Below are 21,344 nucleotides of genomic sequence, written 5' to 3'. Positions count from 1 at the left end.
CCACAGAAATACAACAGATGAACGACAAGATAATATAAACAAGCAGAACAACAGCAGTCTCAACATGGCTTCACGGTTCACAGTGAAAACATGACATCATTTTTTATTATTGTAAAGAACAGTTCAAAACATGTACAAACTAGCAGGTAAACGCAGTCCTGGTCAGTGATATAAGAGTTTCAAGAGTTTCAAAAACAAGAAAAAATTGGCAACCAAGTCCTAAACAATTGTAAGAAAGATAACACGTCCATGAAGAGAATGAATGGTAAGCTGTTTGCATGCAATAGCTTCATGTAAAACTTCACAGTATGTTGATTTTCTGTGTTTCGGTTGTTTTAAGGGGGCCATTGTAGAATTCAGTTTGCTTACAAAACATGGGTCTTTTACATTTTGAATCGCAGTCTTTTGGCTGGTGGAAATGATATTTAGCAAAAAGTGTTTTCAAACCTTCTTAAATAACTTCGAAGGCCGCGGAAATGATTATCGCAATGACAGAGAAAACACGTCACTGTTTCTGCAGAGGGGCTGGGCCGGTGACGAGCACGTCAGTCTTGTCAGCTCAGTTCCAGAAGACTACAACCCCCACACTGCATTTAGGCGAAAGATGCGGAACTTCCTTAGTGTTACGCTTCTGGGGCCCAGGTTAAAAGTCGTGAACTGGGTACCAGCCGGCGAAGTACAGATCGATTCATTTTGGAGGCTGTGTGATCACAGGGAAGCGGGATCAGATTTCTTGTCTCGGAAGGTTTATTAGTCTGTCTTCGCGACATGGATGCCGTGCTTAGACACCGCTCTCTGTATAAAGGAACGACCCCCCCGTGGAAGGAAACTTACAGGAAGGTAAAAATAGAATGGCGGCTCTTTTTAAGTGTTTCTATTTGAAATGTTCGGGCGTTCCTTTTGAAATCGGCCGTTCTGAGCTGCCTTGCACTACCTTACGATTGCGTAGCAATGCATAGCTTCATTTTCACAAAACCCAGCGTGTTGTCCAATAGTGACTGGATGGCTGACTGCAGCTATATATTAATACAGCCCCATCCCGTAATGGGAGCCTCGGTACTTACCAAAAGACTGCAAACAGAAGAGAAGAGAGGGTGTGAATTTGCAGACAAAATACCCACTTATTCTCGAAGCGCATGTATGGCCAGTGGCCCAATATGATTGCGAAGGGTTTCGCGATGAAATACCCGAGGAAGATGTTAACAAGTATCCTGGACAGCAAAGAAAACAAACCAACAGGTTCTACCAAAAGCAAAAGCAGGAAAAGAATTGTTAACAGCAAGTAAGAAAGGGGAGCGGATACGCGCACAGGCAAGAAGGCAAGAGGTATTGCGAATTGCCGATGGAAAACCAAGAATCTGGATGATATAAAGTTGTGGACTAAGTTGTCAGTAACTATTGCCTGCAGAGCTGCTGAAAAAAAAAACAGGGCTGTGCGTCATGCATGCTGCAGCTCACGGTGGAATCGTCATTGATGATATATATGGTGATGTCTCAAAACAAGTCCTAGTTCAGACAGAGCAACTTTTTATAAAGCCACATCCTATCTTCTGTATGGGTTCGCGTTCGTAATATGCAGGTTTTGGTAGTTTTATCCTACTACTATACTGTATGTTGTCTTGGAAAGATCCTCGGTAAAGCAAAACGGTGGGCTTTCCTGATCAGACGGACATAATGGAGAGCTTTGTGTCTAATGGGATGTGGGTTACGAAACACTCTGTATAAAAATTGAACTGACAGATAGTTGAAAACTGTTAGAAAACTTCTTACCATGAATATGTCACCATCTGATAGCAATGTTTTTGCTATCAAGATTGCTGCTGGAAGAGGTGTTAGTGGGTCCCGCAGGGGGCACTCACCCTGCGGTTCATGTGGGTCCTAATGCCCCAGTATAGTGATGGGGACACTATACTGTAAAAGCGCGCTGTCCTTAGGATGAGATGTAAAACCGAGGTCCTGATTCTCTGTGGTCATTAAAAATCCCAGGACGTTTCTCGAAAAGAGTAGGGGTGTAATTCCGGCGTCCTGGCTAAATTTCCCTCTGGCCTTTACCAATCATGGCTTCCTAATAATCCCCATTTATGAATTGGCTTCATTACTCTGCTCTCCTCCCCACTGATAGCTGGTGTGTGGTGAGCGTTCTGGCGTCGCATCATCTGGGTGGGGCTACACACTGGTGGGGGTGGAGGGGATCCCCAGTACCTGTAAAGCGCTTTGAGTGGAGTGTCCAGAAAAGCGCTATATAAGTGTAAGCAATTTATTATTGTTAAAATAATAATATCATTGAATCCAGTTGGGAACAGATAAAATCACTCTGGCCTAACTCAAGGCTTCCTGTAGTTTAATAACTGTTACCATTTAAAAGTGTATTCAGTTGTATTGTAGAGCAACAAATCCATCCCCGATTTGACATCGCACCAGACAAAATGAGCTTTAACCTGGCTATTCCCAGTTCAGTTTCTTGTAGCCTAATTAAAGACGGAATCTGAAAGCAAGATCACATGAGATCACGTTTTTTTCTTACTCTTGTTGCTAAATTCCAATTAAACAAAGGATAGAGGAGGATACAGTCCAGGAATGAACGCTGCCCCCGCCGCAGTGCGAGTCTCTGAGATTGGGTAGAGGGGGACTGGAAGTGTGTCGTCTCGTCGTGCTCGCCGGGGGGGGTGGGGACCGTGAGCGAGTCGGCGCCTGACGGCCTGTTCTGCTTGGTCCGGCAGCGCTGCATGGAGAGGCTGAAGAGCAGCCGGTCGCAGCTGCTGGACCGGTACCGGCAGGTGGGGGAGAGCCCGCGCAGCAGCGCGAGGGCCTCCTTTGTGGTCCAGGAGGTGATGGAAGAGGAGTGGAAGGCCCTGCAGTGCACCAGCGGGAGGCTGCCCTCTCTGTGGAGCAAGGACAGCATCAGAGAAGTGTGTCCCTGGCTCTCCTCCGTCCACACGCCAAGCCCCTTACAATCACAAGATTGCCGTGCTCTGCTCTCCGTAGAGCTGGGATTTTCGAATGATCATTTGTTGCCAGGCTCTTGTCACTTGCCAGCTTTGGTTAGGTTTGATGAATCTCTCTTGAAAATCTGACCTGATGTTTTCAGATTTCTTTGTAGATGTCAAATAGCATCTCCCTTTCAACACCCGGTTTTACAGTCTGGACAAAATTCCAAATATACCCATGAAGAGAGGTTTTGACTCCTGTCTTCAGCATAGCTCTTATCTTTATTTTACTGCTGCTGGTGTAAAACCATTAGGAGTACACACAAGAGCAAGGTGACAGTGTCTCAAACCTAGGCCATAGCTAAGTGGATTTGTTCATTCCAAATCTGATATGAATAGTCCCTAGATTTCAATTCTGTTTTTTTTTTCCCTGCCATGTAGGTAAGGATAGACTAGTGCAGAATAGATGTTACTGCAAAAATGGTTTGTCAATTCTGTTCCACCCATAAGACTTTTTTTTTCTTCAAAGATGTACAGCGTAATGCAGGATGATGACGAGCTCGCAGTGCTAGAAGAGATACAGCAGGAACTCCTGTCACAAGGTAGTTAAACATGCCGATGGCATTGTCGGAACTAAACACTGGCTTAAGGACCTTGCACTCGGACAGCTCTTTTCACCTCCCCCCCACCCCCCAAAGACCAGCTAATTATGATGTATTAATTAAACTGCAGATTGCTTTCCTTCTTTATTTTAGAACAGTCCATCATCGAAGAGTATGAAAAAAGCATGCTGTACGAGGAACAGTGTTTAAACGCGATGGTTGAAGGAATGGAGGCGGAAAACCAAATCATCTGTCCTGTTTGCCACATGTAAGTGATTTAAATCGGACCATGAGGGTTACGGACGAGGAGATCTGTCCCCTGTGGGTGTAGCTAATTGACCCCGAGATCTCGTCCTGCTGTCTCCTGAAGGAAGCCACGGCATCGGCTTCGAATTGGCAGTAGCTTGTTTTGATCTTGCAGCTGTCAGTGTCCGCTCAACCTCCCTGTTCTGCTCAAAAAAAGCAGAAAAATGCCCTTTGCCTCGGCAAGCACCCGTGGATAGGGAATACAGTTCTGTCATTCCCTTCTGAAAGAAGTGAGAGAAGTCTTTGAATTGCAAGTGTAATTAACAGTGCTTCCTTTACTACAGGAATAACCTGACTGTTAATAGCCACTTTATCTTGTGCCAGTGCGGAGTGTACATCAACACCAGGGTAAGTTCACTTATGGTTTTGCAATCAGTCAATTTATTCCTATATAGCGCTTTTAAATTTCATTTTAAAGGCATGACTAAAAGGGATTTTTCCTCTGTGCTTTCATTGGAGAACTTTTTTTTTCCCCATGAACTCCATAATCTTACAGATAAGGTCTCTATTTGTTAAATTGATGCCTTAAGTTTATGTTTTAAAAGGTCCTCTTTGTTTTCAGTGTTTTTCTTGCTAGGATGTAAGGCAATGTTCAGATCCCCACATGGGATACCGTGGTATTAAAAACTCATGGATCTCTCCCCCCACTCCACACACAGCACAGGAATATCACAGCAGAGCACCTCCGTTCCCTCCTAGAGAGAAGTGTCACCGACCACGTGGAACAGTGCTTCCACAGCCCTGTGTTTTCTGTAGCCACTACCACTGAAGGATCTGCAAATCTTCTCATCAGCTGCATGGTAAATGACACCTCAGTTTATACTGAAACTAGCTGTTGCAGGAATTCTCGTGCTTACATTTTTATGTTTTTACTATTTAATGATAATGTTTCTTTATTAGCCCTATACAATTTCTTGCATTAGGAATTCGTCTTTTTGCATACCCCAGCTTTTTCTCCATGAGACGCAGACAAGGAGAGAAGCTTGGGGTCAGAGCGCAGGGTCAGCCATTGTACGGCGCCCCTGGAGCAGTTGGGGTTAAGGGCCTTGCTGAGGGACCCAACGGAGTAGGATTTCTCTGCCGGCTGCGGGATTTGAACCGGCAACCTTCCAGGCACAGGCGCAGATCCTGAGCCACAGAGCCACCGCTCCGCCCCATTTTCTTATTTACTGTTGAAAGAATGTGTATTTGTATCTTAAGCAATAGCCCACATCAATTAAATTTTAAAGCTATTTTTTTTCTTCCTGTCATTTCAGGCCTGTGATCATTTGTCAGTCGTCCTGTAAAGGGAGAGGAGTTCATTTTAACACTGGAAGATATTTTGCTTCCGAATCGGAAAGCTGCTTCCATCTTTCCTATCTTGTGTCTTTATTAAATTTCTGTGAAATAAAAGTTCTCTATTCTTGATCATGAAGTGTATTGTATTTAATGCACACGGTGCTGGTTTTTTTTGTGGAGTTTTAAGTGCTTATGAAGACCAGGGGAGCCACCAGCGGTTGCTCCATCCATCCCTTTTCTAACTGCTTCCTCCAATTCAGGGTCACAGGGGAGGAGTCGGAGCCTATCCCAGCAAGCAGCAGGAGCAAGGCAGGATACACCCTGCGTGGGACACCCATCCATCGCCAACAACCACCAGGGACAATTTTCCCAGAAGCCAGAGAACCTACCAGTACGTCTCTAGACTGTGGGAGGAAACCCCACACGAACACGGGGAGAACATGCAAGGTCCATGTAGGTATCGCCCCAGGTCTGGAACCGTACCCCAGTGCTAACCACTGCTCCACCATGCCCCCCAGTCCCTCAATCATTTTTTAAAAACTTGCTCTTTACCATAAAATGTTTTTTTGGGTCTGTGCCTTAGTGCAGAAGCAATTCCCCAGGAGCAGGATCTCAATGGTGGTCTTCTGAGGTTAGAGGACCTCTGTTTTGACGGTTTAATCCATTATCCCAGACCATTTAGGCAAATATGACATTGCAGGTGGCACAAGTTTAAAGTCCTCTTCAGTGGTAATAGAGTGAAGAAATTGCCTGAGAATAATGCTGAAAGAATCGAACAACATTTATGACAAAATTCTGATCCGCAATACTCGACCCATCATTAACTCAACCTTTATTGTAGTTTTTGCAGTCTTGATCTTAATAAAAAGTGCTAATTTTTCATTCCATTCTAAAAGACATTTAGCAATAACCCAAAATGGGCAAAATGTGATTCAAATCATGTTGAACAGTCAAACTAACACTGCTGACACTTTTTTAATAATATATAAATGCTGTTCTTATCTTCCATAAGCCTGAACCTGGCTTGTGAAATTGAACTTTGTTTTATTTTGCAAATATGTTCTAGATTAGAATCTTTTTTGTAATTTAGTTATACAGTTTAACTATTACAGATGTTCCCTGTAAATAATGTGTTCAGTTAGGTGTTACTATATGGTCAGTGGGCCATGAACCTTTTAATTCTTAAAAGATAAACAACATTGGAAGTCAAAAGAGTACACTTGCAGAAAAATAAGGGGAAGAGTATTACTATAGACCATAAACCTATCCGCCGTAGACTCCAGTACAGGGAAAAAACAGCACTCTGACTGCATCAAATGTAAGACAAGGCAACACAACTTACATTTTGAAATATTCTGTCCTCAGAGTTAAAGTTTCTTAAAGTGTTTTGAACATTTAAAGATTGAGAATCAAAGGTTAAACCATACCACACTTAACGGATACAGATTTCAACTGATCTCACTGTTAGCCACACTGATGAAGTGGAACACTTCAGTGCAGGGCATATGCTCTGCTGCGCCTTCAGAAGGTATGGTAACCTGGTGTTCATTCAGCCTCAGCAGAAATAAAATCTTGCAGAAGGTCAGATGATTCAAATATATATACACAACTCTGCACCTTTGGGGACTAAGTCTTTTCTTTCTGACATGGAATCTAGGGAGGAGACTGATACATTTGCTTATAAACCTAGTTTGAGGGCCCACTGTCTTTGCTCACTGGCACTTGACAAAGCCACTGAGATCCTCCAGGAACTTGATGTACTCCTGGTGCTCCAGGGCGGTGCTCAGCTCCATCAGCTCATCGGCAAAGGTGTTGTCCACCCCACGGTCAGCCAGGAAGTCCATCAGGTGGTCATAGAGGGCCTGCACATCAAAGGGCAAAGTTCAGCTCACACATATATTGCAACAAATCTTTCCGAATACTCTTCTAATATGGGCCCTATGCCCAAAGATTTAACCAATATGCTAAAGGTCTCTGTTTATTTCCTTAGACTCTTTGCTAAAATAATACTTATCCATGAATGGACAACTCCAGTCCTTGAGGGAAGAACAGCTCTCTGTTTTAGCAGCGTTTCCATGCACTGGTCTAATGTTGTCAGATTCCAATGCTGGTGGCCCAGCAGGGGGTGCTCTTCCTTCCAGATTAGAATTTCCTAACCAGTGGCCCACAATGCTGATGTGAGACACCATGCTGTAAAAGGTGCCATCCTTCTGATGAGAGGTTAAAATGAGATTGGAAGAGTAAGGGTGACCTCCATATCATCCCTAAATACCAATTTGGGCTTAGAAAAGTATTGGCCTCACTACAATTACATACAACCGCATCTAAAAAGAATTACTGCTGCAGCCATCGCAGGTATTTCCACATCTCCACTACACATCAGCAGGGTAGTTCTAGACTCTCATCCAAGCTTCTGAGGAAGAATCACTTGGAAGAAGGGACTGCGTACCCAGTCCAGGGAGTCGGTGTTGAGTGTGTAGCTGGTGTCCTTCCACTCCTTCTCTCCAGTGGGTTGGAAGCTGACCTCTCGGACGGCAAAGATATCACTCTCCTCTTCTCCCTCGCCGTGGCCCACCTGGACAGCACCGTTTATAGCAAACCCGGCCCGTTAATATCGCAATTAATTGCTCCTTTATTATACTTTATAGTCCCAGATGGGAAATTTGCTTTCCAAGTAGGTAAAGACATAACACAATACATTTAACAGAACATTAACCCATTACGAGACATCCATGTATGATGAAAAGGAAAAAAAAACAAATATATAGAAATTAAAATAAACAGTTAATTGTCCAAATAACTGTGGGAATAAAAGATAACATAGTTCTATTGCACTTGATTCTATAGATTGTTTCAGGCGAGTCCATATGCGACACACATGAAATAATCACCTGTACAAACCATCAACGATGACTGTTCACTTTCTGAGCCATGTCTGCAACTCCTGCTGAGCCCAGTGTGAGGATCAGTGCCCATTCATGAATGACCAGGGCAGAGTACCGAGAGACCCACCTCATCTTCAGGATAATGGCAGTCAAACACCAAGGAGTGGTTTGAAGCCTGTTTCGCCACCTCCACGACAAAGTTGGGTGTTGACACAATTTCAGGCTGGAAGAAACACAAGGGGAACAATCACATAAAGACCCTGGCTATATCCCAGTGCCCTTTATGAAACAAGTCTACCACTCACGCCACCAAGACCTGGAGTCTACACAGGCGGAATCAAGTGCACGCTCACCTCGTTTTCGGAGGGCTTCTGGCCCTGCTCTGGCTCCTCATCGAAGGTGGGTGGAATGCTGTTGTTGATGTTGAATGTGACCGACACCCTGCAGCGTTGAGAAAAGACGGAAGAAAATAATCAGCAGCCTGGCAAGAGGTCAAAGCATTAATCTCAGCTTGAGGCAACTTCAGTCCTTGATAATATTTTGGCATTTATCTTCATCTTTGATGATCTCCATTCCCGGGGTTTTTCCATCCACCCGTTTCCCAGCTGCTGCTTCCTTAGGTGAGCAGGTGCCTATCCCAGCAAGCAACAGGTGCAAGGAGGGGAGCTCCCTGGATGGGACACAAGCCTATTACAGGCACACACATTTTTCTCAGAGGACAATCAACCCACCAGTGTCTATGAGGAAACCCACACAAATTCACCAACCCAGTAATTACAACTCATGACTGTCCAACGTGCATGACTTACAACGCACAACTCTGTGGAGGAATTTTGACATTCAGATTCATCCATTGATGAATAGATTCTTCACTTAAATAGTCAACCAGTTGACTTTAGCCAGATCCTGAAAGGACTGACTGGTTTAACACCTAACTAAAGAGGTGGATTGTGTCGGTCTGAAGGACTAGACAGTGTATTGGATGACTCATCTGACATACAAGGAAAAAGGTCACATAAAGACACCCTAAAGGTAGAGAAACTGAAATCAAATGTCAATCTTAATTAGGAAGAGTGGGGTTTTAGTTATTCAATCTTCATCCTTTTCGGGGAACAAATTGCCTTCCCGGGGCTGACTTTGTGTGCCATGACGTTCTGAAGAAAGGGTTCAACATTGCTCTTACACTTCTCCAGCGATCTTCCTAGTTAGCTTGGCTTCGGTGCCAGTGAGTTCCAGCTCCCAGCCGCCAGACATCTTGGGCAGCGCTGTGTGCTTCTGAATCTTTTTCTCTTCTTTAATCTCATCTGACAGGAATTCGGCAAACGCCTTGTCACCTGGCAAAGAAATGTGTTTCTGATTATGCATTGTTAGTTTGTTTTTTTTACACAGATACAGAGAAGATACATCACTTAAGTTTTTTTTTATTTTCAATGTAAAACTATAAAGCATACAGTAGGAAACTACCGATCTTGCCATGATGGTGTTTAGATTTATACACAATACTCATAATTACAGATGGACAGTGCATTGAGTTTAATGCTTCACGCCTATAATCGAAATATTGCACAGAAGTCTCGAGTGCTCTTCACAGCGTGCATCACTCTACAGAAATTACATCAAGGACACGTGTGTCGTAGCATCATTACAATTCAACGTCCCGTATTTATAAAACAAAAGGTTTTTCAAGTCCTTCTTCAACACTTTACTAATCATTTGGGGATACTGTAGTCCCGAATGTCAAACTGGAATTACCATTTGCAAAACTCATTTTAAATCTTCATGAAAGCCGTTTTTTTCCATCTTGATTGTAATAAAACCGGTTGAACGCTGTTTGTAAGAAATACATTCTCAAGAAACACTTCTGGGTTAACGCACACGAGCAGAATCAATCATCCCGGACATACCATCAGAGCCCCAGAATCCCACAATAATTCGCAGGATTATTTCTTTATTCTTACCTTCTGTGTGAAGTCCTCCGCAGCCGCATGACACCGAAGGGATACCCCGACTAGTGCTCAGCAGCCCCGGCCTGTGTTCCGATGAGGAGCCGCTACTGCACAGCATCCAGATAGAGCGGGTGAAGGGCCGAGCTGTTGCCGAGCTGGGAGTGCCGACAGCCGGCCGGAGCAGAGGCTCCAGCACCCGGGTGGAAGAGGCGGCTGCGCTGGTGGAAATACGGGTGGCGGCGCCGAGGGCTCGAGTAAGAGACTTCAACATGGTTTCTGACAACTAAGCTAGTCTTGAAAAAGATTAACTGAAATCGGAGGTCACCCCCAAAAATGCGTGCGACAGAATACCCTTCTCCCACTGATCAGACTCAAACCGCTAAGAAACTACTGGAAACCACGTGTCGACAGAAAGGACGCTCTGACCTCCCCCCTTCGCATTGACCTTTTAACTTTGAACTGGAAAAACATGTCCGTGCGCTATTAAAATATGGTCGTAGAAACGCATTAAGTAGAATAACAGTTCCGTGCTCATCTTTCTACCTCTGGAGAGTCAATAAACTATTTATCATTACTTTTCCAGAGAAATATCCTAAGTTTTTCACCCGGTGTTATGTGATTTTTTCCCCTCAACACAGGGTTTTGTCTTATAGTTTTTATAATTTTAAAATCTAACTACATTTAAATTTGTACTACAAATAGTGCCTTGTCTAATACAAATACATGTGTATTGTGGCAAAATGTATTCTAGACGAACCTTATTCTTCAACAGTGCGACACAGCACGTGTCCTTGTTTGACCGGTGGTTTGGATTGTGTTTTTATCCCGTGTTCCCTTTTTCCTGGAATGTTAGTTTGAAGCCTTAAAAATAATGGTAAAATTTGAACACTTACAAAATTTAAAGCAAACCGATTGACTTTCGATTCATACTTTGTGTATGAATAGTGTAACCGCTTAAGACGTTTATACTTTTGTGCCTAACCCTAGACAGTGTGGGTGCAGGTCTTCAGTTTTGCTCCCTGAAGTAGTAAAGGTGTGGAATAAAGGTGGTACTGTGCCTTATTTACACTAGGGCAAGAATGAGCAATTCTGGTCTTCAAGGGCGGTGTATCTGCAGGTTTTCATGCTAACTCTACTCCTAATGACCTACAGTACATAATCAATCCTCAGTTTCTGGCGACTTAGAACATCTTGCAGACACACTGGTCCCCCTGAGACAGCACTATCCGCCCATGAAGTTGGTCTGCACCCCACTTCCCACATTATTATTACATAAAGATTATTACATCATTACATCTGCTCGTCTATAAAGATTTAGAGACTAAATGTGTGGGATGTGTGAGCTGTTAAGGAAGAACTTAAGAAGTTAATTCCTTATATTTGTATACAGTACACATGCAACACATATAGAAAACAAATTCTACATCACATTGTGTAGAAATAGTCTTTATTATAAACGTTATTTTACAAAGCCTTTTGTCACTTATACAATTCTGTGCCCATTAAAAGAACCTACTCAAAACGCCCTTTGCATCAATATCTGCTCTGAGGCTTCTTAGCCAAATCCTCTCATTTACACAGAAAACCTTCTGAACTTGTGTATTTTCTTCAAGAGGACATTCACCATATTTCCTTCTGTAAATAAAATAATGAAATACAACAGTAACAATTGATCATCTGTCCTTTTCCCCAGCCTTGCTGTTGGAGCATCTATTATTCTCACAGCTCTCATGATGCATGAACCTAATACACACATTTTATATTCTCGTCCTGAAAGTAGTTCATGTCATACTTGCTCTTGACTAAGCCCCTCTTAATCAGCATAAACAGCATAGTTGCAACACTGCTGTTGTATGACGTTGTGTGACAAATCCTAAACCCTGAGCAAATCTGTGGACCCACACCCCGAAAACTCTTTTGTTCTAAGGTACTGAATATCCTGGTCTCTGAAGAGCTCACTTTACAACAACCTACAATAGCTCAAGCCTCGAGAATGACCTTTCTCTTTAACTATGGAAACAGAATAATAAAAGTGGACTGAATTTATCTGGAGCTTAATTTCCTTGCTTAAAACTCAATTCCCTATGTTGTTGTCTAATATAGGTCCATATTAACTACATTTAACAACCAATTATTTTCACTTCTAAAACATGCACTGCAAACCTACTGCTACTTTACATGGGTAAATCAGCAATTGCGTAACAGTGCTGGACAGATACAGAGGGAAGTGAACACTAATAAACTCGCCTATTTAAGAACCAGAGTGATTTTCGACTGGACCAGTGAACATTAGTGTAACAGATCTTTACACCTGAAATGTGTGAAATGCTACAGTGGTGAAAAGCCACTGAAATGCAATATGGCATGCGATTAAACTATTAATGACTACTATTAAAAGTATTACCTGCTTTCCCAGGAGTTAAATATTGAAATAACAAGCATTTTAAGAAAAATAATGGTCCAACAGTTTAATCTACAATGTGCGATTGTTCCCTCAGCTAAACATGTCAAGTCCTCAGGCACCTGTGGAGTGGAGGGTGAAGGGTCAAAGTGAAGGTGTATCATTCTTTCTGTGGCTAATTGTCAATGCCATATGACATTAGCTTTAACATGGGTTATTTTTAAAATCTGGCCATTGTTCACAAAGTTTAAGAGATCCAATTCTCAGGTTAAAGGAAGCATGTGAGACTAAATATTAAAACTGGCAAGATTACAGTGAAACTATGTGAAGAAATCCGTGTTGGTTAAGAAGAATCATGACAGGATTTACAGAAAAAAATAAATCTATGCCTCCGTCCCCAAAAAACCTAGGTTATCCTGTGACTTGACTCCTCCCTGGGTTTTTTGCACTGTATCACTATAAAGAAAGGAGGAAACTGGTCATGTTCCAACCAGTATTTGTAATACCAGCAGGAGAAGGCTTGCTAGTCAAACCATGTAAGCGTTTTAAGGCCAAATGATAGAATAAGTAAAGAGACTTCAATTAACAGTGAGTTTTTCAGGAGATTTCCAACTTGTTGAAGATGCAGAACAGGTAGTGGAGGAATGAGTTGATTCACAATAATATTTGCCATTGAAAGGTACAATAAATGTACATCTCCTTTATTGTTCCACAACTCAGCAGTCTGTCTGTGAAGCTAATCATATTCCTATTTTTGTGGCAGTTGGGCGTTTCTTGAAACTGCCAGCAGTCAAATACAAAAGCAAGGTCGTGCCAGACACATGAGAACTGTGGAAAACCTACCACTGTGGGGCTCAGTCCTTTATAGTTTACTGATCTATCACAGCAACAGCCCATCTCTTCCAGAAAAGAATACAAAAGGTCTCATTGCATGGCTGAATTCATTGTCCAGGCTGGTTCTTAAGTTTATATTCGGTTATCTGCTGATGATTTAGTCCTGAGAAAGAGAAAGGAAGAGTAAAAAACAAGGGAAAGCTGAGAGGTGACAGAACAGAGTCAGTGGAGGTCAGACGTTGTCCGAGCAGGCTGAAACTGTGAGTCATTTCTAGAGTTGTCTTTGGAGACAACCCCACAGGTCCCAAACTCTCACCACGAACACCAGACTATCTTTGTCACATCCATGATACAGTGAGCTTTCTCTCTAAGGCCAAATGTGTTGCATTCCACCAACTGATCTTGGAACAAAGATGCTGTGTAAGCAGGCATCTCATCCAGGGTGTACCCTGCCTTGAGCCTGTTGCTTGCTGGGATAGGCTCCAGTTCCACCACTAAACTGAACTGGAAGAATGGGTTAGAAAATGGATGGATGGATGCTTTGTAATCCAACAGTGTATGCTACTCTGTTACCATAGACTGTTTTTTGGTGAATGTGGGGTGAAAACAAGATGCTGCCTTGAGATCTAGTGCACAAATTGCCTCTTGGTCAGGGGGGTTAGCTCTTGATCGGCCGGAGTTTGCGACGGAAGTACTCGGGCGCAGCTTCGTGGAGCCAGTCTGGGTCCACCAGGCAGAGGTCCCGCATGTAGCACTTGGAAGTGTGCAGGAGCTCGTTGAAGATCACGCAGGCTGGCTTGGCCTGGAAGAGCACGGAGGAGGGGTGGATGGCCACAGGCTGGTGAGTGTCCAGGGCCACGTACGTCCCGTCAGGCTGCAGCTCGGCCGCGTTCGTGAACAGCCCGTGCGCCAGACAGCGGCGGACATTTCCCATATCGGAGCGAGAGGACTCGGGGGAAATTCCCAGCTGCATGCAGGGGGATAAAAATCCGGGAAGTTAATTAGACATGATGATGACAGGAGTGAGGCCAAGCACATCTTTTTAACTCGAATAGCAAAACCAAAACAGATTTCAAATAAAATGAATGTTTTTTTACCAAAATAATAAACCCCTAAATAACACCTCCTAAATAAAGCCTCTGACACCAAACTGCTCTGCTCTATTTTAATACTTTGCATTTTGAGGTGCCCAACTTTCTAGTCATCTCCTGGGCAACACCTTTCTTTTAATACATTTCATAACAGCCAGAGTCCTTTTGATTGGTGACCACACATCCACATTGCCACAAAGTCTCATACCTTCACACAGATCTCTCTCAGCTGAGTGCGAACGTCTGTCACCAGAGACATATTCCTGCTGTTTACAAAGTTCTCTCGACACCAATCCTGCAAAATGCGAGGGGAAAAAAAAAAGTAAAAAGTAGAATGGAAAGACAGCTTGGCGATACATAATACTGCAGATCAGCTCCTGCCAACCCTTTCAATATTGGTTTGGGTTTTGCCAGTTTGCCCAAGAAAAGTGTATATAAATCCTGTGGGTATTGGAACGTTTGAGGACGCCCCCACCTTATTTCCGCCCACGTTCTTGAAGGCCCTGTAGACGCTGAGCAGTGTCATGTGGTCTCCCTCACTGGAAATGAACTTCCTGCGCATGGAGTAGACCTCCTCCCTCCGGGCAGGGGGGTTATAGAGGACACTGTCCACTGACAGGAGGGACACGATCGTCAGCACCTCCTCCGTACAGGAGAAGTCCGCTGACAGCAGGATTGTCTGGAGAAAAACAGAAAAGGGTAAGAAAAAACACCAAGCCCAATCGAAAGTCTAGTCTAGGAGTCAATATGTATAACACTGTAAACATTCTCATTTCCTGAGACTCATTTGGGAACTTCAATTAGCTTTTTTTGTTGCAGTGTAAAATGGATTGTTAAGAGATAAAACTTGGCTTTCTTCCAAAGCTAATTCAGGCCAAGGGAGAAAAAACAAACAGTTACATTCATATGAAATTTGCACTCCAGATTTGTAGCAATGAATCTGTCCTTCACAGCACTCCTGAATTCCTCTTTTGGCATTTTTTGCTGCTGCAAGTTCCTCTGATCCATTGCATACAGCATGTGTCTAAGAGAGCTCAGTCTCAGGGCTAACAGTGTTGTGAAGTTTGATCACTGAATAAACTCTGGCCCGTTTGTTCACCTTGGCAAACCTGGGCTCTAGTGGGAAACTGGCCATCTTCTTCCCTAAAGGAGTCAGGGTGACTTGATCGTCTTTGCGTTCCACAGCTCCCAGCAACTCCAGCTGCTCGATGGCTGCCTGAATGGCCTCTGTGAAACAGCACACAGCTTTCAGGAAAGTCCCAGCAAGAAGCGTTTTACCATCACGGACAGCAAAGGGCGTTCTTACACCTCCTTGACAGGAGGTACATTGCTAAGGTTAAGAACAGTGACACAAAACACAGAGTGGAGTGTCCAGAAAAGTGCTATATCAGTGTAAGGAATTATTGTTAAAATAATAAAAACCTGCTCGAAAAAACTTTTGCATTTGATACTTGTACTATGGTGCTTCAAAAGCAAGAGAAGATAAATTAAAATTACGCAGAAAGAACATTTGTAAAGACACTCACCTGGAGAGGGTTTGGACATGAAGTCAAAGTTCAGAACGTCAGGGATTCTCAAGGCCAAGAGCTGCAGCATCACGCTAGCAAGGTTGCATCTGCGAAACCAAGAAATTTGCTCTTAGCAAAAATAAGTGCCGAATAGGTCTCTCAGCTTCCTGTTGCATTCTTTGGTGTGTCACTGACTCACGAGAAGTGCAGTTCATATGCTGTAAGCACTGCAGATTGTCCTGGATACTGCAAAGCGCAGAATCATAACAGCCAACATGATTCTCTCCCACTCCATCTACAAAACTCTACACAGCTTGAGTGTTAAAACTTTCATTCCTTTTAAACACCACCAAAAAGTGGAGACTGCTGGCTCAGGAATCAGGTTGCTTTGCTGCTTCTGCTGCAGGCTGTGCTTTGTGTCCCTCACCTCTGTATCTCCGGCACGGTCATGTTGAGGAACCCGTCGAACTCGTCTTCGGTGTAGAGCCGGTAGCAAACCCCGCTGTCCTCTCGGCCAGCCCGCCCTGCGCGCTGCCACGCCTGGGCTTTCGACACCCGCTGCAGTGCCAGCACCTCCAGCCCGCTGCCTGCACCCAGAGCAAGAGCACCCTCAGGCCGGCGCTCCAACACCTCAGCCCCTCGGCCCGCCCGCCTGCCACGCGTCTCCCAGCAAAAGCTTTTCAACTAGCTGCTCAGTGTCAGCATGCAGTCTAATGTTAATACAACTTCCCAATGCCATTTCACAGGATTTCATTGTGGAAAGTATTTTATATGCTCCACCAATCATATTATTAATTATTCTGCTTCCAATGTTGGCATTGTTAAAATAGTTGTATACTTTTCTGCTAAAGTTGTCTTTTCTACTTTTACATTTTGAACCAGAAGTTTTAAATAATGAGACTCAACAGGTTTTTCAGAACCTTGAGGCCTACTCTTAGGTTTTGCATAGAGCAGAAACTGAAGTGCCAGCAGTTTCAGTATTGCCCTGGAGAAATACAAGTGGAATAACAGCACAGCAACAGAGGACAAGGAGCCACACACCTGGATTGTAGCGCTTTGCCTTGACCATCCCAGTGTCAATGACAAATTTGATCCCAGAGATGGTTATAGACGTTTCTGCAATGTTGGTGGAGAGGATGACTTTTCTACAGCCCTGGTGGCAGAAAAGGAGAAAAATGTTTGAGCAGTAAATCAAGGAAAACCTATGAAGTGCATGACTTAGCAGCTACAAAACTCCACCCACTGCATCAAACCCCCACTTCGACTTCTATCAAACACATCAGCTTAGAATTATTAGCTTATTCATTAAATATTTCCATAATATTTCTCATTGTACAAGAAAGCAAACCAAGCTACTGCCTGTATCTCTCCAGTGTGAGTGTATTTCACTGGAATACTTTTGCCTTGAGGAAGGACAGTTTACTGGAAATGATGTCAACGCTAATGAAATAAAACCATTTATTAGAACAGTCAAGGATCAGAAAGTATTTCTCCTCCGGTTTCCTCCCACTCCAGCCCATCACCTGCTGTTCTGTCAGCGTGGGAGTTACCTTGGGCGCCGGCTGGAAGACCCGGAGCTGCAGCGCTGGGGGCAGGGAGGCGTACAGGGGGATGACAGACATGGGCCCACAGCTTTCAGGCAGGTGCTTGGCGATGTCCCTGCAGGTGCGCGCCAGGGCCTCTATCTCCTCCTGTCCCGTCAGGAACACCAGTATGTCACTCGACGGCAGAGCTTCCTGCACAACACGCAGTGAGACGAGAGGATTTCAACAAGTGATACACCGGCAGGATCCCAGCACTGGTCAAGAAGATGCTCTTCGGATCATTAAAATTAGCGCTTTCAAGTCAAGAGTATAAGTCAGGGGTGTCAACTTCAATTCCAGCAGGTCCAACCTGAGTACAACAAATAACCTAATTATCTTCTTAATTAGAGATATAAAGGATTTTTCTTAAGGTTTTTTTTACAATTGATAACTGAAAAGATAAACATCAGGAAAGGTACACTGACCTATAAAACTATTCAAGCCCAGTTAGAAGTATTAACAATTATGGTGATCATCTGTAATTAGACCAGCTATGTAACACAAAGCCAGAACACAAGTCAGAAGACACCAGGGCCCTCGAGGAGAAGTGTCCGACACCCCTCACACAGTGCTATCTGCAAGCCAAATATTGTGACCGTGCTTCGCCTTTGATTCTGTAGAGCTGATTGTCGATTTCTACGTACCTGATGGATCTGGAAGATTGACACCAGCGCCGCCTGGAGATAGTCTGACTGCGGCTGCTTTGTGTAGAAGATCTGGATGGGATGTTGCCGTCCTTCTAAGTAAAGAACTGGGGCTTTGTTGAAGTACTGGGAGAACAGATCCACGTCCATTGTGGCCGACATTATGATCACCTGCACAACATCGTTTAGGACACAAATGAATTGGCATTGGCTGTTTAAAGGAGAGTCATTTATGGACATCAACTCAATTCATTGTTCTCTATGTCAGGGTTAGCTCTATATCTATAAATCAAGTGCATCTTTACTTTGATCAGCTGAAAGAGATATGTGATTTTATTTAGCAAAAAAGCATGAATGAGCAAAAAACATAACTGATAGCTACAAATTACAGGGGCTTAAAAAACAATACGTCTTGTGCTGCCTCTGAGTACTAGCATCAGACCCTCATGTTAGGTAGAGGGGGTCTATGTCTCTTAACGGACTCCACTCATGCTAATTTAACTCTTCAAACTGATACAAATTCTAATCTGCTTATTCAGTATAGGATCAAGGGGGAGATGGAGCCTATTCCAGTAAGCAATGGACGCGAGGCAAGATACACTCTGGAAGGGATACTAGTCCATCACAGGGCACACACAAACACAAAGACACACATGCTCACATTAGTGCCAATTTTACAAAAGCCATTTAACCTACAAGTATGTCTTTGGATTTAGGAAGAAAATCATGTGGACATGGGGAGAACATTCAAATTTCACCCAGATTACACCCCAGGAACTCAACCCAGTACTGCAAGACAGCAATGCCAAACACTGTGCCACTGTCCAACTCAAACTCAGTAAGACTAACCAGAACCCAGTTAATTATTCATAGTATTCCACCTAGACATGCTCAACACTTCACTCTAGGTATTAAAATGTTGTTTTGTACTGCACTTTACATACATACTTTGAATCTTCAATGGTGAAAAACCCTCAAAAAGATAACTTTCAACTTACACCAAAGGGTAGAAGTTGGAAGCACAGTAGAAAAGACCCTGTGCCCTTTAACCACAGTTTTCCACACCTGTTTTAAATCATTATGCATCATTCAGGCAGCCTATAAAGTTGTACCATCCCTACTCCTGAAGCACTCAACCATCACTATGGCCTGACCTTCAGTGGAAACTTGTTCTGCTCCTTGCGTTTCTTCTGGGCGGTCTTCACCACTCCAAAGAGCACGTCAGTGTGCACCGTCCTCTCGTGGGCCTCGTCCAGGATGACCACGGTGTAGCGCTGCAGCAGGGGGTCGCCGATGGCCTCCCGCAGCAACATGCCGTCCGTCATGAACCTCAGGCGGGTCTCGGCGGAGGTGGCGTCCTCGAAGCGCACCGTGTAGCCCACCTGGGACAGCGCACAGACAAGGATCACAGCCTCCCCCAACACACCCCCCATCCCCGCAGAGTCAAGTGAGCTGGCCTGCCGCGTGCGGACGCAAAGAGTCACAGGAGCACATGTCCGACAAATGTTCATTTATATATTGCTCGAAATGGCCTTTCAGGATAGGATTTGTAAGAACTGCAAGCCAGGCTCTGTAATACAAGCGTATTTCTTACTGATGTGATCACCTGAACGCCAGCTGTGAACAAGCAAATTTCACTTAAGTCAAGGCACGATTTTGGTTCTTGTTGATGTCTTTAGGGGATTCCACCATCTCAACCCTTACAGGCAACTACGCGCAATGAGACTCTCGGGAGATGCCCTAATATGGACAGCAGGAGTTTCCAAAGTTCATGTCTATTCCAGGGATGGAAAATGTAACGTCAGACACTTCACACAAGGGAGCTAATTTGCGAAGAGGGTTCAGTACGGACATTTGCTGGCACTTAAACAGTGGCGCTCTCTTGCACAGATTCAGTAACCTCCAGGTCAGAAGCTCAAAAGCTCTGCCTTATTATGATAAGCACCCACAAAAATAACCAGGATGCAAAACATCAAACGTAAGAACGGTGCAAACGCAAGCCCGAACAGAGGTGCCTGGCGGCTTGGTGTGGGGGGCACAGCAGTGCGTGCAGACGCTGGGGTTTATTTCACAGATGCAAAGGTGTAGGGTGACTAGTCAACCCCTTAGAGGTACAACATGCATTATGACAAGGGCAGAGGGCTGAGAAGATAAATGGTACCAGTTTTCCCAGCTGGCTTTTCTTTTCCTCGGCAACTCTTCCTGCCAAGGAGATGGCAGCCACGCGGCGGGGCTGCGTGATGGCCACAACCCCCTGGCGCCCGATGCCAGCCTCGTAGAGGTACTGCGGAATCTGTGTGGTCTTCCCAGAGCCTGTTTCACCTACAGTACATGCCACAAAGCAGCTCATTCATTCCAATTGTGACAAAGCACCGACTTCACAATACTCTAGCAACACTACTCACTCAATTCCCAGATTTCCCAACTCTCATTCTAGAGCAACCCAGTCTCTTGGGTTTCGTTACAGTGGAGCTCTTACTGGACTCCTATTTTAAACTTAATTTTTAAAATATATCCCCTATCCGAAGGAGAGGGTTAGAGAATAGCTGGAACCTAGTGTCATATACTAGGTTTGAGAACCCCTTCTATTTTAGGTGTTTCGTAAAAAAATGGACCTTTGGATAATAGAAATATTGGACAATATTAATGTGGAGAAACTAATGAATTATTTGTCAATACAATGGCCACCCATCAGGCGGATCTGACAGGGATCGCTGTGACCAGGATTAGGAAACAGGGCTGTACATTAAACGTAATCTTAAAACGTTTGTCAATATACATAACGCTTCAACAAACCATTTCTGTGCATCGACACAGTAAGAATGTATTTCGTCACAACGTGAGTTTAATTTCATCCCGACTCCGAGAAAACTACGAATGTTTGAAATAGTATTTCATTTCCCGACGACTGTTTTTCTTACCTATTAAGACAGCACTGTGCAGCTGTCTTAGTTGGTTGATAAGTTGAGATTTTGCTTGATAAATAGGAAGATGTTTACGTTGCAGCTCAATAGGTACCGGCGTGTTTCCCTTTCTGGGTAGAAGCATTCCAGGCTTCTTATTGAAACAGAAAAAAGGCGATCCCGGCTTAAATTTTTTGGCCGGAGGTGGATCGGGGTCCTGAGGCATGATCTAGAAAAAACAAAATACCAAATATAATCTCTTTGTCTTAGTAGAAGAGTCGAAAAAAGTAAAAAATACGTTCAGAAATATGCCGGAAACGTCAAACCACAATTGTTTTGATCGCATGCTCTAACAACACAAGCAACTCGCTCTTTCCCACGTGGTTCCACCAACCTCGCCGTCGCGCTCCTATTGCGTCACGTATCTGTAGGCGAA

At 44.0% G+C, this 21,344-nt stretch overlaps 3 protein-coding genes across 7 annotated transcripts; 1 reads left to right on the top strand and 2 right to left on the bottom strand.

Annotated features, from left to right (window-relative positions):
* Positions 1 to 618: 618 nt before the first annotated feature.
* On the top strand, positions 619 to 5,249 carry rpain (RPA interacting protein). 4 transcript variants are annotated; one of them, XM_088906735.1, is made up of 7 exons: positions 619 to 840; positions 2,721 to 2,909; positions 3,457 to 3,529; positions 3,683 to 3,797; positions 4,120 to 4,183; positions 4,495 to 4,635; positions 5,092 to 5,249. In XM_088906735.1, the coding sequence occupies exons 1-7, from the start codon at positions 769 to 771 to the stop codon at positions 5,119 to 5,121; spliced, it is 684 nt and encodes a 227-aa protein (XP_088762861.1). In that variant the 5' UTR covers positions 619 to 768; the 3' UTR covers positions 5,122 to 5,249. The 4 variants fall into 4 exon arrangements, with proteins under 4 accessions (XP_088762861.1, XP_088762857.1, XP_088762856.1 ...); XM_088906731.1 differs by having other exon boundaries at positions 4,784 to 5,249; XM_088906730.1 differs by lacking the exon at positions 5,092 to 5,249 and having other exon boundaries at positions 4,495 to 4,864.
* Positions 5,250 to 5,909: 660 nt separating this feature from the next.
* On the bottom strand, positions 5,910 to 10,405 carry c1qbp (complement C1q binding protein). Its single transcript, XM_088906729.1, has 6 exons — positions 9,957 to 10,405; positions 9,182 to 9,332; positions 8,352 to 8,439; positions 8,126 to 8,221; positions 7,563 to 7,688; positions 5,910 to 6,975 (listed from the first exon to the last, which is right to left on the bottom strand). The coding sequence occupies exons 1-6, from the start codon at positions 10,213 to 10,215 to the stop codon at positions 6,826 to 6,828; spliced, it is 870 nt and encodes a 289-aa protein (XP_088762855.1). The 5' UTR covers positions 10,216 to 10,405; the 3' UTR covers positions 5,910 to 6,825.
* A 969-nt stretch (positions 10,406 to 11,374) lies between these two features.
* dhx33 (DEAH-box helicase 33) lies at positions 11,375 to 21,281 on the bottom strand. Of its 2 annotated transcripts, none has more exons than XM_088907236.1 (12): positions 20,927 to 21,281; positions 20,167 to 20,327; positions 19,160 to 19,387; positions 18,006 to 18,176; positions 17,302 to 17,514; positions 16,820 to 16,931; positions 16,206 to 16,365; positions 15,797 to 15,885; positions 15,370 to 15,497; positions 14,746 to 14,949; positions 14,479 to 14,565; positions 11,375 to 14,146 (listed from the first exon to the last, which is right to left on the bottom strand). In XM_088907236.1, the coding sequence occupies exons 1-12, from the start codon at positions 21,132 to 21,134 to the stop codon at positions 13,838 to 13,840; spliced, it is 2,070 nt and encodes a 689-aa protein (XP_088763362.1). In that variant the 5' UTR covers positions 21,135 to 21,281; the 3' UTR covers positions 11,375 to 13,837. The 2 variants fall into 2 exon arrangements, with proteins under 2 accessions (XP_088763362.1, XP_088763363.1); XM_088907237.1 differs by having other exon boundaries at positions 17,329 to 17,514.
* Between the last annotated feature and the right edge of the window lie 63 nt (positions 21,282 to 21,344).

The sequence above is a fragment of the Atractosteus spatula genome, chromosome 27 (genome assembly GCF_055471065.1).
Source record: "Atractosteus spatula isolate fAtrSpa1 chromosome 27, fAtrSpa1.hap1, whole genome shotgun sequence".
Lineage (NCBI taxonomy): Eukaryota > Metazoa > Chordata > Actinopteri > Semionotiformes > Lepisosteidae > Atractosteus > Atractosteus spatula.
This window is presented reverse-complemented; position numbering and strand designations above follow the sequence as displayed.